Consider the following 23,686-nt stretch of genomic DNA (forward strand, 5'->3'; position numbering starts at 1 on the left):
TCCCTCAGCTACTACGACGGCCCCTCCCTGTGCGTCATGCGCGTGCGCCGCCTAATTCCGGCCTCTGCCCTCGGTAGCCAAAGGGCTGCAAGAAACAGGCCGGAGAAGCGGGGGGGAGGAGGAGAGAAGGGCGTTCGCGCATGCGCCTCCCAACTGCCTCCTTCTGTTCCCTATACCCGACCTTGTAAACGGGCGGCGAGGGGATGGGGCGCGGAGCGGGGCCCGGATGAGGCCGAAGAGGAGCCCAGCTCAGCACAGCCGTCCTGCCAGCGACGGGCTCCCCACCCGCTCAGGTCAGTGCCGGGGCCATGCTCATGCGCGTGAGGACTCCCCACCCGACCCGGGTTCTCCCTCACATCAGCTCCGTTGCCTCCGAGAAGGGGGTGAGGGAGGGAAATGTGGCCGAGGCTGCGGGAGAAGGGCATTAACTGAAGCGCTCTCTGCGGCGCGCATGCGCTAGTATGCCTGTGCAGCGCCCCCTAGCGCCTCGTGGCGCCTTGTGACTGAGGCCCGGTTGGGTCTTAGGCTGCCACTCCCTTTTTCTCCTCAGGATTGCTGAGTGGGGTGTTGGCATATTGGCACACCCTGTGGGTGGGATGCAAGCAACGTCGACATTATCAACCGCTTTGAGGGTTTTTTTGGGGGGGTTGCACTCAAGCGGTGTATAAATTTTATGATATAAATAAATTCTCTGCAACAAGTGGTTCAGGTTGCAATCCTATGCACACTTAACATGTTAAAAAAGCCCTTTGCATGTAGTGGGGTTAACCTCTGAATAAACGTGTGTTGTCTGAGTATCTTCCACTCACCATCATTCCCCCACCCACTTTTGCCTGCTTAAGGCTCCTGGTGACTGCTTATGTGGACTCTCTTAATGCATAAACATGCCCCTTTGAGACTATGGCAGGATGGTTAAAAGATAACTAATTAATGATGTTAAACTGCAGCCAGCCAGTCCCCATTTGCAAGCATCCTGGTTGTAGGATCAAACAAACTTATGAAATGGGAACACAGTGGCAACTATTGTGATTCAGGATGCATTTATGTAATGGTTTTTATTTTTGGGGGAGTAACTGTTGCAGTCTTCCATGTACTCTTTCTTAGTTACTTAGATGTGCAAAAAGAAATGGGGATTTAATTTTTTTTTGAAAAGGATTACAGAAGCTCATATATGTGTCAGCAGCCAAATGGAAATCAAACAGAATTGGGGATAAAAAGCACCCGGTGGCACCCTACGGTACAACTGCCAAAGGGGAAAAACCTAATCCCCTAATGCTATTTACCAAATCCAACTCCTTAGGTATGAGCAGAATCACTTCAACACAGTGCCACCAACTCACAACACAGAAATGGCCATAGTCAAAGGTATCAAAAGCTTCTGAGGGCCCAAGCAAGAGCAACAAGGTCTGTCCTGCTTCTGAAGATCATCATGTATCAGGACACCCAAGATAAACAACTACCTGACATTCAGAAGATATCTTAAGGCAGCCCTGTGCAGGGAAGTTTTTAATGTATGACATATTAGTGTATTTTTGGTCTTTGTGGAAGCCGCCCAGAGTGGCTGGGAAAACCCAGCCAGATGGGCGGGGCACAAATAATAAATTATTATTATTATTATTATTCCCAAACAAGGCTCAAACCCAGACTAAAATGGGTCAATATCATCAGCTTCCTCTAAGAGTGTCTGCCAGCCCACTCTCAAGCACCTTACCCCCAAAAGGGGATATTTGTGATAGGGTGGTGGTTGTCAAACACCTCAAGATCCAAGGAGGGCTTCTTTAGGAGCACTACTGCCTCCTTTGTGTACGTTTATAACATACTTTAGTTTCTGTATTTAATGAAAACCATAACATACCAGGATTAGTTGAAGAAACAAATACTGTGATATACCTATTTTAAAAGATTTGTAGATTTGTCTATGCTCGTAATTGTATTGGTCACACAGAATGCTTGTTATTAGCAACAGAGCAAATACTAAAGATACCAGCGCACCTTGTAAAAGAAAAAAAGTTTTAAAATACCTCTCTCTGAAATCCTGGAGAGCTACTGTCAGACAGGACTGTCCTCATTCAGGCACAATTGGTCTGGCTTGGGAAAAGGCAGCTGCTTATATCCTTCAGCACCACAAAGAACTCTCTAAGAAAGGTTTCTTTTTGTATGTGTCCTGTTGGGTGCATTTGTTAACACAAGGAATTGTTTTAGCCACACAGAATGATCTCTGTATAGGTGGCTACAGTTTCCCTAAAGGTTTTGGAAGTGCTTCAAACTGTAGCTGGTTATATATTTACCCAAGCTACATGGTTGCAGCTGCTCCATGGCTGGATCTTCCACAGTTCTGGTAATATTTGAGTAACAGAGGAAGATCAGTGCAGCAGCAGGAGTGTTTAAATCAAGCTGTGTATATGTAAATACAGCTTGCATAGTGCAAGTAACCCCATCCTGAAGATTGTTAAAGCACACTAAAGCAATTTCAAGTTTGCCTTCCTGGTTCACAGTGAAAGCTTTTCTTCTTCCAATCGGTGACTGATTTGGAAGTCCCATGTTCTGTTTTGTGTCCCATATCTACATTGCTTGCTCTGTGCTAGTATACCGACCACTGAGATCAAAACAGATTTCATGCCCTGACTTTCAAGGAAAAGAGATGGGGAAGTATAATTTTTAAATTTTTCTTGTGCTCAGAAAACCTTTGCTAAGCATCAGGCAAAAACTACTGTTCTTCCCACCTCCTCTCTTTCCTTTCGGAAAGGTTGGCAGGGAGCTTCTCTGGCTGCTTCTCCATAATAGGTCTCCTCTGATGAGCTTTGGTGAAGATGGCAGGGAAGGGGCAGGAACCTTGTGACCATAATTCTTGGCTTTGCAGCCAAGGCCAGCCAAAAAATATGGACCTCTGCACAGATGTCACAAAGTCAAATGCCTCCTCAAAGCTGTGGAAAGCAGTGTTCTCCCCATTCATATTTTTTGATGTAACCCAGCCCATTTTAGTCACAATTCAGTTTTAGATCCCACTGACTTCAGTGGGAGATACACATGTGGTTAGTTCTCTCTCTGAATTTAATTGAATTGTTCATCTAGATAAGCTTTTTTCCTTTTTTTATTGAGGCAAACATGCTGCCAGATTTGAGCATGTGTGGACACATGATATTAGCTGTGGCTCAGCAAATGAGGAATCTGGAATAAGAAAGCGTTTCCCAGAACATTTCAATACCAGAGAGAGCGGAACTGTTCAGTGTTTGTTATTTGTTGTACCATGACTTTGAAATGAACTTATGATAAAGGTTATACTGTGTCTGAATGTTTGCTAATAAACTGCTTAAAAAGCAAATTGTGTATGGACTTGAAGAGTTGCAGCTGTGCTGTTAACAAAATAGGAACCTGACATGGGGTCAAATCAGGTTTGTTTATGATACATAGATTCTTTGTATTCCTTCCCTTTGACCCACTTACAGTTAAAGGCACCATATGGACACTTTTCTAGCTTTTAGTCGTTCAAGGTCAGTGGGGCTACTCAGGGCAAAGTGGTTTAAGTTTTGACTCATGAAGCTCAATTCAGTGCATATTTACTGAGGGCTAAGTCTAATTCTGTTCAGTTATGCTAGGATTGCAGGGTTAGCTGAGAAAACTTCAATTCTGAAATGCTAGGCTATGTTTTCAGAATGAGTCATCTTCTGATTAGGTAGCAGTAGCTGTTTGATTCAGGGCCAAAACTGCATGAGAGACATGGCATCTATGGTGGGATCTCCCATTTTTATTTTTTATTTTGAAGTAATTTTAAGGGGATTCAATTTTTGTTGGAACAGTTGTGTGGAAGGAGCGAGAGATAAAAACTCCATGGCTTCATACTCCTTATCTAAATCTCCAAGGTGTTGCTTCACTGGTGGTTTGGCACTTGCTCTTGGCTGTGCAACTTAATTGGAGGACCTTCGTAAGACTTTCATAAGCAATAGTAGGCAAGAGAGTGATTCACATGGGAGTTACGAGTTGTCCTGATAATTTTTATTCTATGATTCTGGTTTTGAAATAACAACATGTTCTACCAGTGTATAGTCTACACATGATAAACTTTAGCGCTGAGAGAGAACAGAGTGTTCTTTACATAACTGCAAGTCAGTCTGACAGCAAGGATAGCTAAGGCAAGAGATTCAAACAAGGCTTATAGTTTTGCCCTAAGACAATCCCCAGATTCTGTGATGGAAATAAACAATGTGCATGCAGGAAATTGGCACAGACATACTTTAACTAATGTACTCTTATACTTCTTGTTTTAGGTTCACCTCCTGTTCCAAGATATAGAATTCTTCTCTAAGAATTGACATAAAGGGGGAGAGATTATGAGCTAAGAGGAGTGTAGGGCAAGAACTAGGGTCCAGCGAGAAAAGGATGTATGAAGAGTAGGTGGGGTGGGGGATCTTCAAATTGCTAAGATTTATTGAAATTGAAAGGTACCTCTGGATATTGAAGGGTTCCCTCTTCTGCATTGAATTTTGAACTTCAGGTCCCTTTGTTTAAAGTTCTGACTTTATAAATCCTATAATACTTCACCGCTTGCAAAAAAAAGTGCACTTGCAAGGCTGAGATGACTGATGAATTTTCTGTCTGATGTACATCATTCCAACATCACATTAACCATGCTGTGCTGGGATAACATTGTATTGTATTGTTTGTATTGCTTTCTTTAAAGTACTTGTACTCTGCCCTTCCAGGCTTGTGGAAGGCAGCACACAATTAAAAAAATTAAATACATAACAGGGCTAACAGGATAGAGTAGTCAAACTTAAAAATAGCCCAGTTTGCTTCAGGTCGAAAGTGGATGTCAGATTTCTCCATCTGATCCATAGTCCCTTTGCTGTAATAGACTTCTACAGGAAAGTCCATTACTGATTGAAGTTTCTACTTGGATGACATAGAAGATATAATTTGGAATGGAAAAACCCTAGGTTGCGGACGTCGTTTTCCAAAATAGCCATTGTCATTCTCCTCCTCCTATCTCATGAACCATGGCATCTACATCCATAAAATTATGCCAAACTGTAAGCTTTAAAATGTTTCCACAATAGCTTCTGCTCTGTTATTTAACATATACAATGCCAGTAATAACCAAAATATGTAGACGAGAAGCAGAGACTTTGGGGTGTACACTTCAAAATAAGCTTTGGGCCACCACAGATTATACGCCTACTCTTTTAGTAGAAAGTTCCCACTGAGGTAACATTGCATTGAATTTCTCTCTGTATCTGTTTGGGGACAAGTTGTAACCAACATAGTGCCACATACCAATCATATCCAAAATAAACAAAATACTGGACTGAACTTGACTTGATACAATCTCGTAGAAGACACAGTCCTGGATGTATGAATATATGATTTGTGATGAACCAGAATGTGGAGTGTAAAGGAAGCTACTCTTAACAAATTCTGAAAATTGAAATTGTACTTCATGGTTGCAGTTGAATTTCAGATTTTTAAACTTGAACCTCAATGTATGTGATATCATGAGTAGTCCTGTTTATATCATGTGATGAATTCTTGAGTGAAATTGAGTGTAATACATATTGAGTGTAATACATATAAAGCTGTATTGAAAGCAGTTTCTTTCACTATAATAGTATTTTGCAGCGACAAAAATACTATGTGTTCTTTTTATTGCAGGCATAATGGATAGGTAACAGGATATTGTTCTGCTGTGGTGCCAGAGAGTAAGAATGACGGAGTGCTTCCTGCCTCCCACCAGTAGCCCCAGTGAGCACCGCAGAGTAGAGCATGGTGGGAGTCTTGCTCGGACCCCGAGCTCTGAAGAAATCAGCCCAACAAAATTCCCTGGCTTATATCGAACTGGCGAGCCATCACCACCTCATGACAGCCTGCATGAGCCTCCAGATATTGTGTCTGATGATGAGAAAGAACATGGGAAGAAGAAAGGAAAATTTAAAAAGAAGGAGAAAAGAAGTAGGTAGTCCTTCTCCTCTTCCAATCTGTGTGCTACTAGTGTGCTTTTTAGTATTTACGGTTTGCTTTTCATGACTCAGTACTTGTGTGCATGTGTTTTAATGTACAGCACGATCACATCTTGTGCACAGTTAACGAGTGTGATTTCAGTCTTGCGCAGTTGAAAGCAGGCCAGTTGAAATTGCGCGAATTCACACTTAAAAGCTCCTTTTGCGCTGGGTTTTCCCAGTTCGGAAAGAGCTTTTGAGCTCTCCATCTTGCTTACCAGGCAAGTCCTGCTCAGTGCGCGAGCTCTGGGATGCTCTTGCATGATCTTGTGGGAATGTGGATGCCCCCACGAGATCTCGCGAGAGCATCCCAGAGACCACAAGCTGAGCATGACTTGCCCGCTAAGCAAGGCAAAGAGCTCAAAAGCTCTCTGCTTTCCTTGGGTATAAGGTCCACTTGGCACATTGACTCGAGAAGGTAAGTATGGTTGCACAGTGACAGTTTCAAGGGGTGACCTGAGTATATACGCCATCTCCAGAGTGTAACCCTGTGCAAGATGTGATTATACTGTAGCCCTTTATATAATTTATTCATTTAGTTATCAATGTGTGTGGCACCACAAGTGTAAATGTATTTCATAAGTGTTACAGGTTTTTTTTGTATGTAAATGTTTTCTAAGGCATAAGGTGCTATAAAATATGTGCTAATTCTAATCAAATGTTTTGGTATGTGATGCCTTCGTATCCATCAGAGTCTTAAGATTATTTGTAAATCTGCTAAGGCTTTCATGACATCTAAATGAGGACTATAAAAATATTTCCATATTGCAGCAGTGACATCATGACTGTGCATCGACTATCATACCTCATAACTAACTGAGGTATGAACAAGCCTCATGGAGCCACCTCAGTCCTTCCCTATGATCCAGGAAGTAAGCTTGGAATTCTCAGTTAACCTATAGTTTCCTGATAGGTTTGTACTGGGAAACTATGGTTAACAAATTCCAAACAAATTAGGATATTAAACCATCTTTAAACAGTGCCTTAGTATTCCATGCATGTTTGTAAGCATTGAGTGTAGTTTCCTGGTTTGGAAACAATGGGAAACCCTTGTTAATAGAAACTTGTTGACTTACTTTCTTGCTCATGCATAGGGAGGAGCAAAACAGCTCTCTGCAAGTGTACGATACTCATTCATATCTTGGCTTCTTAAGCTAAAGAAATTACAGTCTAAAGCTTAATGCCGTCACTTTAAAACAGGTGGGGAACCATTTTCAGCCCAAGGGCTGGATCAGAAATTGGGCCACCCCTCCACGGGCCTCTTTTTAAGGTGGTTGGGGCAGATCAGCTTATTGGTTCTAAAATAAGTTGTTCATTTACAGGTGCAGTTTGGTATGAAACCTTGCTTGCAAATGGACATTTTTCCTTGGCATTTGCAGGTGCAAATGATTAAATATTTGATTGCAAGGGGGGAGATAACTGCAATGCCTTTTACCAGCCCTGTGCATACTGTGGCCACTACTGCCATGCAACCTGTGTTTAATGTGTAGATAACTAAAGGCTTGTGAATAGATCTTCTGTTCATTTAAAATTGTTGACGTTAATTGCTCCCTTTGGTCTCCATTGGGACAGATTCATGTATTGTCTAGCTATCTGAAAATAAATTTATTGCAAAAAAAATGGCATTAGCAGTAAAATCTCCAAAGACAACTGTTTTCTAAGCCTTGTCAAAAAGTTCTGAAATTGCTTCTCTAATTGTATTGGGAGTTACGGCTTTTGGCATTTTTATCCACACCCACTGTTTCAGTGCTAATTCTACTACATCTGTTCTCCTTCTGCAAGTACCATAGCTGTCAGAATGGCTGCTTGATAATACATTTTTTAGGGATTTCTAGTCCACCATTTTTTGTATTTTGGGGTATCTTTGATTTCAAGACACATTGGTTAATCAAAGTTTGAATTCTTTGAAAAGTTACATTTTATCTTGGTGCCTTGATCTGTGGTGAACATTCTGTTCTGTACTGTGATGCTGTTATATTTTTGTGTATACAGAAGTATCAGTAGGCATTCAGAAAAACTCAAGGTGCTTAGCTTCAAATTATGGATCTAATATTTCAGTAGCTGTTTATTTATTAAATATTTTAAACAAATATGAGAGCCCAGAATTTCAGACTTCAACTGTGTGTTTTTCCTTCTTTTAAAAGTGGCAGCATTGTTTGCCTGCTGGTTTTTGAAGTAATGTGAAGAATTAGAATTTCTTAGAGCAGAAGGCTATGAATGTTTGCTTGGAAATAAATCCCACCATGTTCAGTGGCGCTTACTCCAAAGTAAGTGTGCATCCCTAGGTCATTTTGGATTTGATTTTTAGTGCAGGGCTGCAGCTGTTGGGTCAAGGCTTGGTTACTCTCAGTCCTAGGGCATAGCAGAAGGCAAGAGATAAAGAAAACTGATTTGTAGAAAGGATTTGGGACATACAGTTGAGCTAAAGGAATGGGTTAAATAGAGATGTGATATAGTGGAATTCTTGCTGGAAACAAGGGCCATTGGTCCAGTCGGGAATCTTTTAATCCTGGGATGTTGGGTCAGGTCTTTACTGTACTGAGGCAGTTCCCAAATCCCATCTTTAGCGGACAATGGTAGGGTCTTCTCATAACAGAGAAGTTAAAAGTCAGAATTTGGGGTTTGTTAAATCATTTTTTAAAAAAAAAACCCAAAGGCCGGAAAAACATGATTTTCTTCTTCATTGAGCATGTTTTTAAAAGGCTGTACCATGGCAGTCTATTTATGTACCATATATTCTAGTTCCAAGTTGGTCTACATCTGTGGATACAGAGTTCTTACCCCCACTTTGATGGCCAGACATTCATGGTGGAATATCACTTCTCTAGCACAGTGGGTCTGCGTAACTCACCCAGGGCACCATTCACATAAAAACTACCATAAATACCGTATTTTTTGCACCATAACACTCACTTTTTTCCTCCTAGAAAGTAAGGGGAAATGTCTGTGCGTGTTATGGAGCGAATGCCTGCGGCTGGCGGGGGGGATCTGCTGCAGTCGTGAGCAGAGGATCCATGGTTCCCCTTCCTTCCCTCCTCCGTGGTTACAAAGCATGGATCCACATGGATCCTCAGGATTTTTGCATTGGGCTACTCCAAACTCACTGTCAGATCACATGTCTGTGGCCACAGCATGAACCACAAAAATCATATATCACTATTTTGTTTAGAATATTTTTTTTCTTGTTTTCCTCCTCTAAAAACTATGTGCGTGTTATGGTCTGGTGCGTGTTATAGAGCGAAAAATACGGTATATCAAAATTTTCAAAAGTAGGGTCCACGGCTTGGTTTTTGAAAAACAGGGGGTCCACAGTACTTAGCTAATTGGGAACCAATGCTCTAGCAGGTTCTCCATCAAATTTAGTTCAGGGTTTTTTTCGCCATTTCCTCCTCTGTCTTAGCATATGTGCTGCAATAAGTGATGGGTGTGTTTTAGATATTTATTTTCTTGTTCTTCCCTACAGGGTAGGCAGGGCTAGTTGCAGAAGAGGTGTAGCTTATTGGACTCGTGTGCATTTATTTCAGAGGCAGCAAAGTAAAGCACCTGATAATTTTCAGCAAAAGCTTTGTTTGTCTTATGGCTGTGGAATTGAACTCTCTTGTGCAGTTTACATAATCCAAATGGGCACATGTAGTTAGAGATTTGTCAGGATGATTGGGACGACTTTGCCCATGGAATTGAAAAGTAAGTTATTTCTTTTTAGAGATTGTACATTCATTTTTTACATTGTGGAATATCTGGTTTGCCTAGAATATCTGGTCTAGCCTTTTTATTCCAAGCAGTTAACTTAGTGGTTTTTGCAACACAATCCACTTCTCATTGAAGTCAGTAGCAAAGCTCTCACTCATTTTAATGCAGCAGGATTGTATTATTTGTATTTTTTGCAGGTTGATTTTCAGATGTGCTTGTAAAGATGTTTAACTGATGCCACGACACTGTGTTATATTCACTGCAAGAATACATATATTTTTGACCTTCTAATTTTAATAATAATGATTCTTATAATTAATATTTATGATGAAAATAACAAATGTGCAAATTCAAGAAGTTCTAACAAATTTTCTATGCTTTTTGCAAGTATGAACAACTGTGTTATAATGCTTCTTAAATAACAAAAATTATTTCCATTTATTAGTGAAAAATGTGTGTTGTTTGAATATTGTTTCTGATTGCAATGGTTATTAAATAATTTTATTAACTTCACTTTCATACAACTCTTCTTCCAAGGAACCCAGGGCAGGACAGTGTACATGCCCCACCTACACACAGACACACACTAATCCTTATAATAACTTTGTTGAGGTAGGTTTGCTAAGATATGGTTACCAGCCAAATGGCATCCATTAAATTTCCAAAGCTTAGCAGGGATTTGAATCTGAGTCTTCCTGCTCATATTCTGCTTCTTATCCATGAGACCCTCCTAAGTGGTAATAGAGACTAGCAATAGCTCTTCTACTCATCTTGTTTAACAAACTCTTTTGCCACCATAATGAGCTTTATATATGCACTCATTCATAAATTATCACATATCCCTGTTTGCCTGTTGGCCATCTTAGAAAATGGTAACCAAACTGGAAAATTCATGCAACAGGATGCTAGTGTCTACCCAAGAAAAATCACATAGACCTGAATCATATACAAACTTCAAGATTCTCTGCACAGTCTGTTTTTTTACAAGAGTCTACAGCAGATCCTGGAATATTGCTAAAGATTTAAGATAAGCAGATATGTGCCATTCATATCACTTTACAGCATCAGTTCTGTATTGATTTTGATGTTACATTTTACTTTAGGAGGAAACGATGAAAAACATGAAGGTGCCAGTACTAAGTTTACTTACCAGGGAATAACTCCACTGAAGACAATGGGATATTCAAGCCTTGGCTTAGGCTTGCATTGCAAGTTGAACTTCAAACTGTACATTTTAGCCTATTTTTGTCAGCAGGTAATCATGTGATTCTGCTTGTGTATCTCTCCTGAAAAATGTGTATGAAGCTTTCATACCAGAGTAATGTTTTTTAAAATTCATATACACTCTTCAGGGGAAGTAAATACATCAGAATTGTATCCAAGTCCTGCATAATTCTGCAAATCTGTGTATGTAGCACATTATTGCTGAGCATTTTTTCTGCCTTTTGGCTTTTCTAGGTAGATTATGCATTTGATATTTTCCCTCCTTCATGTTTTCCTTTTTCTCTTAACAGCGGAAGGCTATGCAGCCTTCCAGGAAGACAGCTCTGGGGATGAAGCTGAAAGCCCCTCCAAGTTAAAGCGCTCCAAAGGGATCCACGTTTTCAAGAAGCCAAGTTTCTCCAAAAAGAAGGAAAAAGATTTTAAGATAAAAGAAAAACCCAAAGATGAAAAACATAAAGAGGACAAGCACAAGGAGGAAAAACATAAAGAGAAAAAATCTAAAGACTTGACAGCAGCGGATGTTGTGAAACAATGGAAAGAGAAGAAGAAGAAGAAGAAACCAGCTCAAGAGGCAGAGATACCGCAGGTGGATATTCCCAGGCCTCGCCCTGTGTTTGGTATCCCTTTGGCAGATGCAGCAGAAAGGACCATGTTGTATGATGGCATCCGCCTGCCAGCAGTTTTCCGGGAATGTATAGATTACGTAGAGAAATATGGCATGAAATGCGAAGGCATCTACAGAGTTTCAGGTATAGTGGCCCAACTGAAGGTAGCTTTCGTCTGCTTTGCCTCCTGTCTTTTGACCCAAAGGGCATAATGGGGCTCTCCACCTTCACATTGCCCAAAACTTCATGTGACTTTGTAAATGCCTGCAGCTTCCTAAAACCAAATGTGTTTAGCTGCTGTTGAATTTAGGTTAGCTCTAAATTTAAGGCTGGAAGGATTGCTGATAAGCAGGTATAATTGAAAAATGTTTTACCCTGCTTATACATATTAAAGTTCAAGACACAATTCTATATGCATCTACCATTTGTGTTCAGTGGTGCTTGCTCCTGGGTTAATGTGCATTTTATTTATCTATTTAGTTCATAAAATTTATAAATTGCTTGATTGTGGGTGTTTTTTTTAAACAAGTTACATATATTACCACTGCAATTAAGACTGCAAATTTTATGCCCAGTTTTCTAGAAGTAAGCCCTTTGAATTTGACTGGATTTCCTTTTCAATGAACACATAAGATTATGCCGTAAGTTAGCAAACCTAGTCTTTTGCGTTTGAGGGCACAGTGTCTTATCAGATCCATTAAAGTCATGCTTCCCTAGAGTGGCTCTGATTTCCAAGCGGTTTCCTCAGCCATCTGCCACAACCTGCTTGCTGAGTAGAGCAACTGAAAAAAACAACAACATGGTTCAGTCTTTGTGATAGAAAGAGAAAATTGGCATGTGGCACTTCCCAACTGCATTCCTCACAACGCTCGCTCTGGAGTAGTGACTTCAGTATGTATAATGGTATAGAGTGGTGTAAGTAGCTTGAGGACTGTGAGAATATAACCTAATCAGAGATGTTAAGAACCTCGCAGTTGTTTGCTATATATTTTTAATTATGTTGTATAAAAGATTCAGGGCTAGCAAGTAAAATAGTGATTTGTCAAGTGGCATATGGTGGGGAGAGAACATATTCTTCAGCTGTTTTTCCCTCCTACACTTTCATTTTGACTTTCTTCCAAATGGAATTTATACACAAAGTCCTCATTAGCTGGTATCTTGAAAAAACAGGGGAAATGTTGCAATAGCAGTTGAGGATTTAGCTTGGATTTGAAGAAAACACCCCGGTGGTAATGCCAAGATAATTAGCAGCCACAGTAGTTGTGTAACCCTTGATCCACATAAAAGTAACAATGATTCGAGTCATTTATTTAATTATACAGCTGTATTTTGAATTGTGAATGCCACCTGTGAGAGGCATCATGCCCGTGATCGAAATGCAGTGCACGAGCTGTTTTGACAGGAACTGAAATGCAAATTCCAAGGCGGAATTTAAAGACAAAACTGCACAGGAAGTAAATATTTTGAAGAGATGTTTAGTGCAAACATTGCACATTAGTGAAACATAAATATGAAAGCATAGCCACACTTTTATTGACACTATGTCACTATTTCTTGCAGAAATATTATTTTCTGATCTTTGAGGTTCATAGGTTTATATCCTTTACTATGCCAGGCCGTGCTACAGTATGACCATGACAGTGTAAAGTGTCCTCCTCTGGGTAGTAGATATGGATACTGCTTGGAATTTAAGCTTGAAAGGGAATTTGTGCAAGCATTGGAAAGTGTTCGGGCAAGTCTGAACAATGCAGAGAAGTGAAGTACTCTGATTATAACTGACTTGTAAATAAGTCCATAAAAGTTAGTATCCTGCAACCTTGCTTTATTTTATTTTTTACTAACCTGCTAGTTTCTAAGCTGGCCAGGGAGGAGGGAAAGCCCCTCCTCTTAGCAGACTAGTGGTGTGGATGGGTGTTTAAGCCTTCTGCATTTCTGTACCTGTCCTTCCTCTGTGGCTAGCATGGAAACCGAACACACTGGCAGAGGACAGCAGAGCAGTTTGTCTCTCCTTCACCAGTGTGCTCATTCATCAGCATAGAATTCCATGCACTTGCCTGCATGGAATTTTAGTGGCCTTTGATGACCAGGTGTGTTCTTAGAAATAAGGATTGAAAGTGGATAGTGTACAACACATCAGAACATGGGTGTGGTTTATTATTATTAAACAAATTAAAGAGATGGTCGAAATTCCAAATCAAAAAGTCACCATCCAACCACTATCTCTGCTGTTTCTCCTCTACCTGCTTTTGCTGTAAATTGGAGACCCTGGATGCACCCACAAAATACACAAAACTATGGTTTAACACCCAAGGGTGAGCCTGAGTGACTTGTCAGGCTTGCATGCATCGTTCTCTTCCGTCAGGTCTTGAGGTACATTTTGGCAGAGTTTAGTTTCACAGAATCCTGGATCGTTACTACATTTGAAACATGGATTCTAATTTAAAACAAACTGGCAAGTTTCATAACAAGCTGGTGTCAGACTGTGGGTTTGTTCTGCTTGGGCTTGTTCTGGCTCATCCACGCCATGCTAAACCATGCAGACACAGCCTACTGCACCTTCCTTCCTTCTTCCATTGTACACCACACCCTTATCTACAGTCAGCATGCTGTAGTGTTATTTCTTGAGTTAAGAGCCCAGGGTGGTATTCAACAAAGTTTTCCTGAGAGCAGACCTATTGAAATTAATGAACGCAACTAAGGTAGATCCATTCATTTGAATGGGTCTGCTCTGAATAAAACTTACTTGAGTACATTCCCCAGTGTTTTGTGACTTTGCAAAATGAAGATAGTGCTTTACATGTGTGATTGCTCTATTTTTGTATGTTTTTGGAATTATTTTGTGAAATCATTCTAATTTTTTTATTATTTTTTTAAGGAATTAAATCAAAGGTGGATGAGCTAAAAGCAGCATACGACCGAGAAGAATCCCCCAACCTGGAGGAGTATGAGCCTAACACTGTAGCCAGCTTGTTGAAGCAGTATCTGCGTGAACTTCCTGAGAACTTGCTTACCAAAGAGCTCATGCCTCGCTTTGAAGATGCTTGTGGGAAGAGCCTGGAGGTTGAGAAATTGCAGGAGTGCCAGCGTCTCCTGAAAGAACTACCAGAGTGTAACTATCTCCTAATTTCTTGGCTGATTGTGCACATGGACCATGTAATTGCAAAGGAACTAGAAACAAAAATGAATATACAGAACATTTCCATAGTACTCAGCCCAACTGTTCAGGTATGCATAATAGACTCTCTCTTTCCCTACTTCTCTCTCTCTCTCTCTATATATATATATCAGTGGTGTTCAGACTTATTTCTCTGGGCCAATTTCAGAATAATAATTTGCTCTTGCCACACTGAATTTTTAATTGATAAGAAATACATTGGGACACAAAAAGAAGCAACAACTAGCAGTGCTTCATTTTGAAAAGATCTCTGATGCTATACTATACTACACTGGAATGTTTAGGTGTTTATTTGATTGTCCTTGAATCTTCCCGCCACACTTGCTATCCTTTCCTGCCACACCAACGTGGCATGCCACACTCTTTGAGAACCACTGCACTCTCTATATCCCTGCCTACATCCATATGTTGCTGAAGGTAAGCAGAGTTGGGATCTGTGTAGGACGCATATAGAAGCTGTTTTGACTCTTCAGAGGAAGAGGGGATGTAATTGTAATTAATTGTGAACCAAGCTATCATTTACAGTTGGTTGGGACCAACAAATCAAACTTAATGACCTTCTGGTAGTACCCAGTCACCCTCTTACATAATCCAGACCAGTGTGCAACTATCAGAGAGCAGGTGTACAGGAGGAGGAGGAGGAGTTTGGATTTGATATCCCACTTTATCACTACCCGAAGGAGTCTCAAAGTGGCTAACATTCTCCTTTCCCTTCCTCCCCCACAACAAACACTCTGTGAGGTGAGTGGGGATGAGAGACTTCAAAGAAGTGTGACTAGGCCAAGGTCACCCAGCAGCTGCATGTGGAGGAGCGGAGACGCGAACCTGGTTCACCAGACTATGAGTCTGCCGCTCTTAACCACTACACCACACTGGCTCCACACACACAGTAAAATGGTACCTGCAAAGCACACAGTTCCAGATGGTGTTCAGGCAAGGGAGCCACGTTAGACACTCCTAAACTGGGACTGTGTTAGTTCTCTTTGTGTTCTCCTCCCCAGCCTCCCAAGGTCTAGAACAGAATGGATCTTTGTTTGGGTTGAGGGTTTATTTGACATATCCTAAAGTTATACATAATTTACCATTCTTCCTGCAATGTTTTAATGGCTCTCATTCATTACTTCTGTTCTCTCAATTAGCATTGCAGGGAAAGAAAATTATGCAAACGAAACCCAGCTTTACCAAGCAGCAGCAACTTCTGAGATTTTGAAGCTTAAAACAGCCATCCTTTCTTTGATATATTTAGTAATATCTTTACAATCTTGGATCATTTTGAAATCAGAGGCCACTGTCTTTGGCATCCCAAATGGTTGGCATTTTTAAGCCTTTGGCCATGGAGGCATGACAAAGGGTTGCAGAAAATATACTTTCTAGGTATTAAGTCCCATTGAACACAGTGAACTAACTTTTGAGTACACAAGGGCTACACTGTTAGTCATAGTTACATGTATCAGTATAAAAGCACTAGAACCTGGACTTTTGCTAGGTACTGAGAGCTTAACCACCTGCTACCTTCACATCTCCAAATTTAGATCACATATGTTGATCTCCTTCCAGAATGAGTAATCACAGTAATCTCATTTTAATTTTATTATTGAATAATGATGCTGTCAAACCAGTTGTTCAAGTGCTAAACAAGATATTCTGGTTGAAACTCCTTTTGTGCAATGTGTCAACTAAAGTCAAGACAAAAATCAAATCATTTGATAGTGTTATACTTTTTGTTGTTTAAATTTATTCCATTATATCTTTGAATTTAAATTATTCCCAGTTGAGAATTGAAGTCTAGGTAATATTTGTTTTTTAATCTCACTGCCATTTTTATGTAATCCAATGAGAGAGTGAAGCTTTTTTGGCATGTGGATTAGGCAATGTTCTTTGATGTCTTGTCTTTGCTCCATCTCCCTTCTTAGCAGCCAACGTAAAATGAATGCAACATGGTATTACCCTGTCATATCTTGTTATATATGTAGGATTAAGTTCAATTAAAGTCATATATTTCTAGACTCCAGATTTTTTCTGGAAACTAATGTGACAGCTAGATTCCAAAACAAATCAGTTTTCAAGACCACGAACAGTAGTATCTCTTCTCAGTGTATACTTCCTTGTGTTTTTTAAAATGACTGACAAGTGATAAAAAATATTTTATGCGTTGAATATTCTTATTATAGGTGGAGAGTTAAAAAGGCATTTTTTAAAAATGTTGCAGGTATTCAAAGTACTACCTAAAGACTTCATAGAAAGGATCTCATTATATCAATGCTTTAACCCAGCTGGAGATTCTGGAATTGACAGTATAAAATTTTAGCTAATATTTTGCTTTCTAAGCGTTCTGACATTTTGGGATTGCAAGATATACAGTTAACACTTCGCCTGGGATCCATTTCCCAGTGCTTAGACTAACAAAGAAGGCTAACAGCACAGAGTCTTTATTAAAATAAACCTGCTCTTGCCTAGTCAATTTTAGGAAGTTTGTGGGAACAGACTGGATGGATGTCTCTGGTTTACTGTTATGTAAGAGCATCAAACTGGGGCATTAGGATTAGGCTGTCAGAAGTGCACGTTTGACACATCACCTTCATAATCCATTTATATTAAAATGTTGAATAATAGTATTGCTGTTATTTTACACTTCTAAAGCGCCTAAGATTTTCTAAGCCTATATGTGTATTAAAGATAAGGCAGTCTCTGCCTGCAGACACAACATCTCATATACATCTCATAAAAGGAATGGGAAAGGGAGAAGTAAGCAAGCATTGGAGCAGCTGTTCCTTCTCTGATCAATGAATTAATCTTCTGTTTTCCATGGTGTTCTTCCTGGGAGGCAGGGGGTGCAGCCTCTCATTGGTAGAGGCCAGAGTCTTCTTCCCTTTTGTTTTGTAGCACTAGAGCAACTGGTGTTATAATGCAGTTGGTATTGCCTAAATAAGAGAAGTCCAATGGTGCCGTTTTATCGTAAAGCCAAATCATGGTGAAAAGAACAAAGGAAATATTGTCAGAAAGGTTTTTGCAACTTCCCTTTGTGGATTCTTCTACTGTTCTAGAACTACCTGTCATTTAGTCCATCCTTGGCCTCTTCTCAGAACCCCTCCCATATCAGGCTAGTGGAGATAAACTCAAATATTGATTTCAGATCATGTTCCACTGGAAGAAAATGTACTGCTATTGCAGAACAGAACACTCCACATTACTCTTAAAGGCAGGTCATGCCAAAAGTTTAAAGGAAAAAGTAAAACAAAATAAAACTGTAAGATCATTTACTCAGCCTTTCCTGGATAAAAATTTCTCCTTGCATGAAGGTTGCAAATGGTCAGACCCCAACGTTTAAACAAAATACTCATTTACCAGATTCCTTTGGAGCCTTTACAGTTTTGGAGTAAACAAACAGTAGCAGCAGCCTGGAGTTGTTATTAAAGCCAATTTGGAACTTAATTCTTATTTGCTGATGGTTACAATTGACATAAATGAGTAACTTGTTTAGGATCAAAGAGTCGGCCATTACATTTCCGCCCAGATAATTGTGTGATTTTTTTTTTAGGGGAAACTACGCAATTTTAACATGATTACATTAGATTTTAACATGATTACATTTCAACAGCTAATTATTTTTAAACATGATCTCTGCGTCTTTAGCCTGTTCAGGAAGTTACAGGAAGGAATATCTTAGGTCTGTTAGAATTATCTATGCTGTGGATGTTTGCAGACCAAGTGATTAGAGAGGAAGGTCAAAAGTAGTAATTTGACTGTTACGTCTTTTCAGATCAGCAACCGTGTCTTGTATGTGTTTTTCACACATGTTCAAGAGTTCTTTGGAAATGTGATTCTGAAACGGGTGACAAAGCCTCTACGCTGGTCTAACATGGCAACAATGCCAGCATTGCCTGAAACACAGGAAAGCATCAAAGAAGAAATTAGAAGACAGGTTGGTGCACTTGTACTTTTCTTGGCTCTTTCAGTTGAATTATTATACAGATTGGGGGCAGCACTAAAACAGGGCAAATTTCATACTGACCAGACAAATACAGGAGAAATTATCTTCATTTTATAACAAATAAGTTTGGGTTTTAACATAGGACGTGATACATCTCAACTACAGAGTTGCTTCTCCTACTTCTTTAAAAAAAGAGGTGGTGAAGAAGGCTCCAGAATTTGAGGTCATAATTTGACTGGAAAATAAGAACTAAAAATGAAGGAGCCTCAAGCTTCCCCTCCCATTGTAGACAATTGTGTGTTGGGGGGCAGGGGAATAACATGGCAGGTTTACACCAGCTATCAACAGCTACTACTCACCGTGGCTATGTTCTGCCTCTGAATGTTCTATGCATCTGAATGCTATTCTGAGACTCACAAGTGGGTAGACTACTATTGCATTCAGATCCTGGTTTTGGGCTTCCCATAGACATCTGGTTCGCCATTGTGATATCAGGATGCTGGATGGGCTGCTGGCCTGATCCAGCAGGCTCTTCTTATGTTCTTAAAAGGTTTTTTAAGCTTAGAAAGTGAATAATATTGCTGAATGGTGTGTGTTTTACTAGGAATTCCTGTTGAATTGTTTACACCGAGACCTACAGGCGGGGATCAAAGATTTATCCAAAGAGGAGAGATTATGGGAGGTGCAAAGAATTTTGACTGCTCTCAAAAGGAAGCTAAGAGAAGCTAAAAGACAAGTGAGTTTCTTTGCATGTAACCCACGCGAATTGGACAGGAAGAGTACTCTCATAATTTCTAAGCTGCCTCATTTGGTTTTTTGCTTTGGTGATAGAAATAGTAGCTAACATTGTCTTAATCAAAATACCATGCTATTCCTGACAGGGGGGACAGAGCTCTTCTTCCTTTCTGCTGTGGAGGCTTTTAACTAGTCTAGTGCGGAATTGTTTATAGTTCATAGTTCTGATGGATCAAAATGTCTCACAGCATATTAGTTCTTTTCCCCATCCTTAAATAAGAGGCTCCCTTTGACCATTGCTGTCCAGCATAGTTGTCCACACAGCATAAGAGGCATCAGAGCATCAGAGGCAGGGATTCAAGTTCCTTAAACACTGGGCACTGCTGCACATCAACAGTGGTTGAATTCCAGGATCTCATTATTGGGATCCTTGGTAGCCTATCCTGTAATAATGAATGGCCTGGTGTACCAGCATGGTATCTGATAATGATAAAATTGTGTGTATTCCTGATATTTCACTTCTAAACCATGCTGAGTTTCTGTTGCAAAGGCATGGGATAGAAATGTTGCACTAGATGACTGCTCTTCTCTTGGGATGCTTATAGTTTCTGGCTTTCAGTTTCACAGTTTGGTGTTTGAGCTTCTGACAAGGTTACCTTTCAGACTTTTGTTGTAATTGCCTTGGGCTTTATTGGCTAATGCCTTTTGTGTGGTTAATCACGGTATGTGAAAATGTCTGCTTGCCACAGTGCATAAATCAGCTGATCTGCCTGCTGGGGGAACCCACAGTCTGCTTGTTCACAGAGAATCAAAAGCAGCTGCACAGATTTAACCGCCATCTGTCCTAGAAGGGAAAGCAAGTGATTAACCTGACCCACTAATGCTACTTTAGGAAGTTTGAAAAACTTCAGATATTTTCTCAGTATAATAACAGCACAAAAACCTCTGTGAGCTCCTGTTTAGATACAATTTCATTTAACCATATGGCTATGTTTGGCAGTGGCCATTAATCAAGATTTTTTCAATGCAGGAGTGTGAAACAAAGATTGCACGAGAGATTGCCAGCCTTTCAAAGGAGGATGTTTCCAAAGAGGAAATGAATGAGAATGAAGAAGTTATTAATATTCTGCTCGCTCAGGTAATTTCTGATGTTGAATGCACTATTTTTTATTTTTCTTCCTCTTCTTCTTCTTCCCCTTTTCACTATTCATTAAGGTAACATTAAACTGTTGCCAAACTGACTTGGAGAGAAATGGACATTCATATTTGAAAGAATTCTTTGATACTTTAAGAATTCTTTGTTACTTTAATGAAACTATAATTTATACAGTGAGGGGGGAAAGTATTTGATCCCCTGCTAAATTTGCCCATTTGCCAAAGAATCAAATGCTTATTTCACTCATTATAATGCACATCAATCTCTGACTTTTGTCTTCTGGGTTTCTGGGGGTTTTCCTGTTGTTATTCTGTCTCTCACAGCTACAATCAACCTACCATTAAAATTGTGGACTGGTCATTTCTTTGTCGGAGGGCAAACGGGCAAATTTAGCAGGGGATCAAATACTTTCCCCCCTCACTGTAGGTGCATTCTAATTAATCTTATTGAGCATCTGAAAGGTGGGGCAGGGATGGCTAGAAAGATGTCATGCTTAGTTCCAGATGGTCATTTTGTTTCTGGTGACCTTGATGAGCATCTGATGAGGCTGGTAGAACTGCTTGTTCATCCCAAAATGGACCCTTCTTAGCTCAGACCCCTGGCATCCTCACTATTTGGGAGTGGAGGGGGAAGACAGTGATTTCAACCACTGGCTATTGAGTTAACAAAGTTGTTACAGAAATGTTGTTAATTCAAGATAACAGGATGCCCTTTCAATAGTTGCTGTATGGGTTAATTTAATGAATTGCTGCCTTCCAGCAGTCCCTGCAATTTCTGGCACTCCACTGGTCATCCCTACTAATGCTGCTTGTTCCTCAGCTACCTGTAGGAATCCCATGCCCATTCTTTACCATCCTTGGTTCTTTTATAATTTCTGGTCATGCACCCCAAAACAGTCCCTTAGGTGCCCAAGTAACACCCACCTCCCCATTTATTCTTCCTATGTCCCAATCTTCTCTTCATAAAAAGAGAAAAATGTGGTCCAGGGCAAGGTTATCAAAATACTGTAACTATGGTAAGTCAAGCTTAAATCATGCAGTACAGCCCAAACTCCATCAGGCTGCCCCTCATTTGCTTATTCAGGATTTGTGTGGAATGTAGTGCTTCAGTTTTCCACTGGAGCTGAGAGCATTCAAGTGGTTAGGAATCAGAAGAGGAAGTAGAGCTGCCTAAATGGTGGTTTTGTACACTAAAGAACAAACAGTATATTGAACTTCCTCCCATAAAGTTGTGCAGTTGGTGAGATAAATGCCTTGGTCTGGAAAATTATATGGGGAGATGTCTTGGCATGGCGAGTTTTATGCTTTCTTTCCCAGTCAGCATCCTAACCATCTCTTCCCTTCTCCACCCCCCTGCCCAGCAGCTTTAGAAGCTATAGTTCATGTGTTTAGTCGAGAAAGGAAGGGTAGCAATTGCAGTGTAATATCCCTGATCCATAAACCAAAGGCTTAAGTAATCTAATCTTTTGCAGGAGAACGAGATTTTGACAGAACAAGAAGAGCTGCTGGCAATGGAGCAGTTTTTGCGCAGACAAATTGCCACCGAAAAAGAGGAAATAGATCGCCTCCAAGCAGAAATAGCGGAAATTCAAAGGTAACAACCTCTCTGGAATCAAGGTTTCTGAATTCTAAAATAATATTTTTAAAGCAATAAGCTCGTACTGGACTGTGATGGAAGGATAATTACATTGCACCCTTTGGCTATTTTTGACTACATCATCCTAACACTACACTTTGGTTTGAATCTTAGTAAAATCCAGTAAACTTAATAGGCTGTTGAATTTTACCCTATTAACAGAAGTGGTTCTATGTTTTGGTGGTTCTGTAAGTAGCTTTTTCAAAAGTGTTCTAAGTGTAATATTTGAACGTTTATGTTTAGTGACACTTCTCCATATACAGTATACCATACAGTAAACATCTATTTGTGCTCCAGATCATGTCCATTATGTGGCAATTGATTAATGCTGTATCGCAATCTAGGCAAATAGTGAAGTAAGCTTTAAAAAAAATCAAACGTGCTCATCTGTTTTAGTCGGCAGCATGGTCGAAGCGAAACCGAAGAATATTCTTCTGAAAGTGAGAGTGAGAGCGAAGATGAAGAAGAGCTACAAATAATCTTGGAAGACTTGCAGAGGCAGAATGAAGAACTGGAGGTGAGACTGCACTACTGCAAAATATTTATTCATTGAACTTTTTGTAGAGCTGAGAGGTTTAATCAGGAGAAGGATCAGAATATTTATGGCAGGTCTGTGTATGTCATCTGAAAACACAGCCTCTGATATGCCTCATTCTGTCACCTAATGAATCACAACCTGTTTTTGGCAGGCATGAGGTTGTTTTCATTGAAAATGTCTTGAATATATGTAGTTCTGCTATAGTGCTGGCAATTTTCAGGGGGGTGGGCAGATAATAGTTGTTAACTCCTTTTTACTAGTTTCCATTGCTTTAGCTTGGGAAATAGAAAAACAATATTGGAGCTACATATACAGTATGTTGTTAGGACTAGTGATACATTTCAACTGAATTGCTGCCTTACTGGTTTGACAAGTATAGAATAGACATTTTCAAATACTGGGTGTGTCTTCAGATCTAAAAACATTCTTAATTGCTTTATTATATTTTACAATAACTTGACTATCTTATGTAACTTAATAAATATTAAAATTATAATTAAAAATGTGGAAGGGTGGACACTTAAAAGATTAAATTATATTGTACTATTGCCACATTTATATTGCAAATTATGACTCTTGCCCTTCCTAGTGTTGCTTTTGTAATCTTTAATACACCTTCCCTGCTGGTCTTCCCAGCACTGGCAAGGAAATTGCACAAGTTACATAATCTCCATTACTAATGGAAACGATTGTATTATATGCATTTATTTTAGTTACTTTATATAGTAACAATAATACATAGATATGTGAAATCACAAAAACGACATAAAAACACGTGAGAGAGACTGTTGCCAAAGAATCACTGAATGAACTGGAAATACAAAATTCTTCTCTGAAGCTCAATCTTAGATGGGAATTTTTTTTGAGTTGTTGATGAGGTCTCTGGATTATATCTTGCTTTGTTACTACCTCAAAACCAATGCAGAAATTAGGAATTTTTCAAGCTTGGAAGCTGCAAATAATCCTCTGGCTTCCTATGCATTTCTTCCAAAGCATGCTTCCTTGTG

At 39.8% G+C, this 23,686-nt stretch overlaps 1 protein-coding gene across 2 annotated transcripts in view; it reads left to right on the forward strand.

The window, feature by feature from the left end:
• Positions 1–23,686, forward strand: part of RALBP1 (ralA binding protein 1) — a 27,518-nt gene continuing 3,832 nt past the window's right edge. Inside the window, exons 1-9 of one of the 2 annotated variants that reach the window (XM_053396542.1) lie at positions 1–297; positions 5,647–5,943; positions 11,195–11,653; positions 14,385–14,734; positions 18,445–18,606; positions 19,220–19,351; positions 20,381–20,488; positions 21,978–22,099; positions 22,538–22,658. In XM_053396542.1, the coding sequence (XP_053252517.1) occupies positions 5,700–5,943; positions 11,195–11,653; positions 14,385–14,734; positions 18,445–18,606; positions 19,220–19,351; positions 20,381–20,488; positions 21,978–22,099; positions 22,538–22,658 (1,698 nt within the window). In that variant the 5' untranslated portion in view covers positions 1–297; positions 5,647–5,699. The remainder of the gene's footprint in view (positions 298–5,646; positions 5,944–11,194; positions 11,654–14,384; positions 14,735–18,444; positions 18,607–19,219; positions 19,352–20,380; positions 20,489–21,977; positions 22,100–22,537; positions 22,659–23,686) is intronic. The other variant, XM_053396543.1, reaches the window with a different exon arrangement.

This window comes from Podarcis raffonei, chromosome 7 (assembly GCF_027172205.1).
Source record: "Podarcis raffonei isolate rPodRaf1 chromosome 7, rPodRaf1.pri, whole genome shotgun sequence".
Lineage (NCBI taxonomy): Eukaryota > Metazoa > Chordata > Lepidosauria > Squamata > Lacertidae > Podarcis > Podarcis raffonei.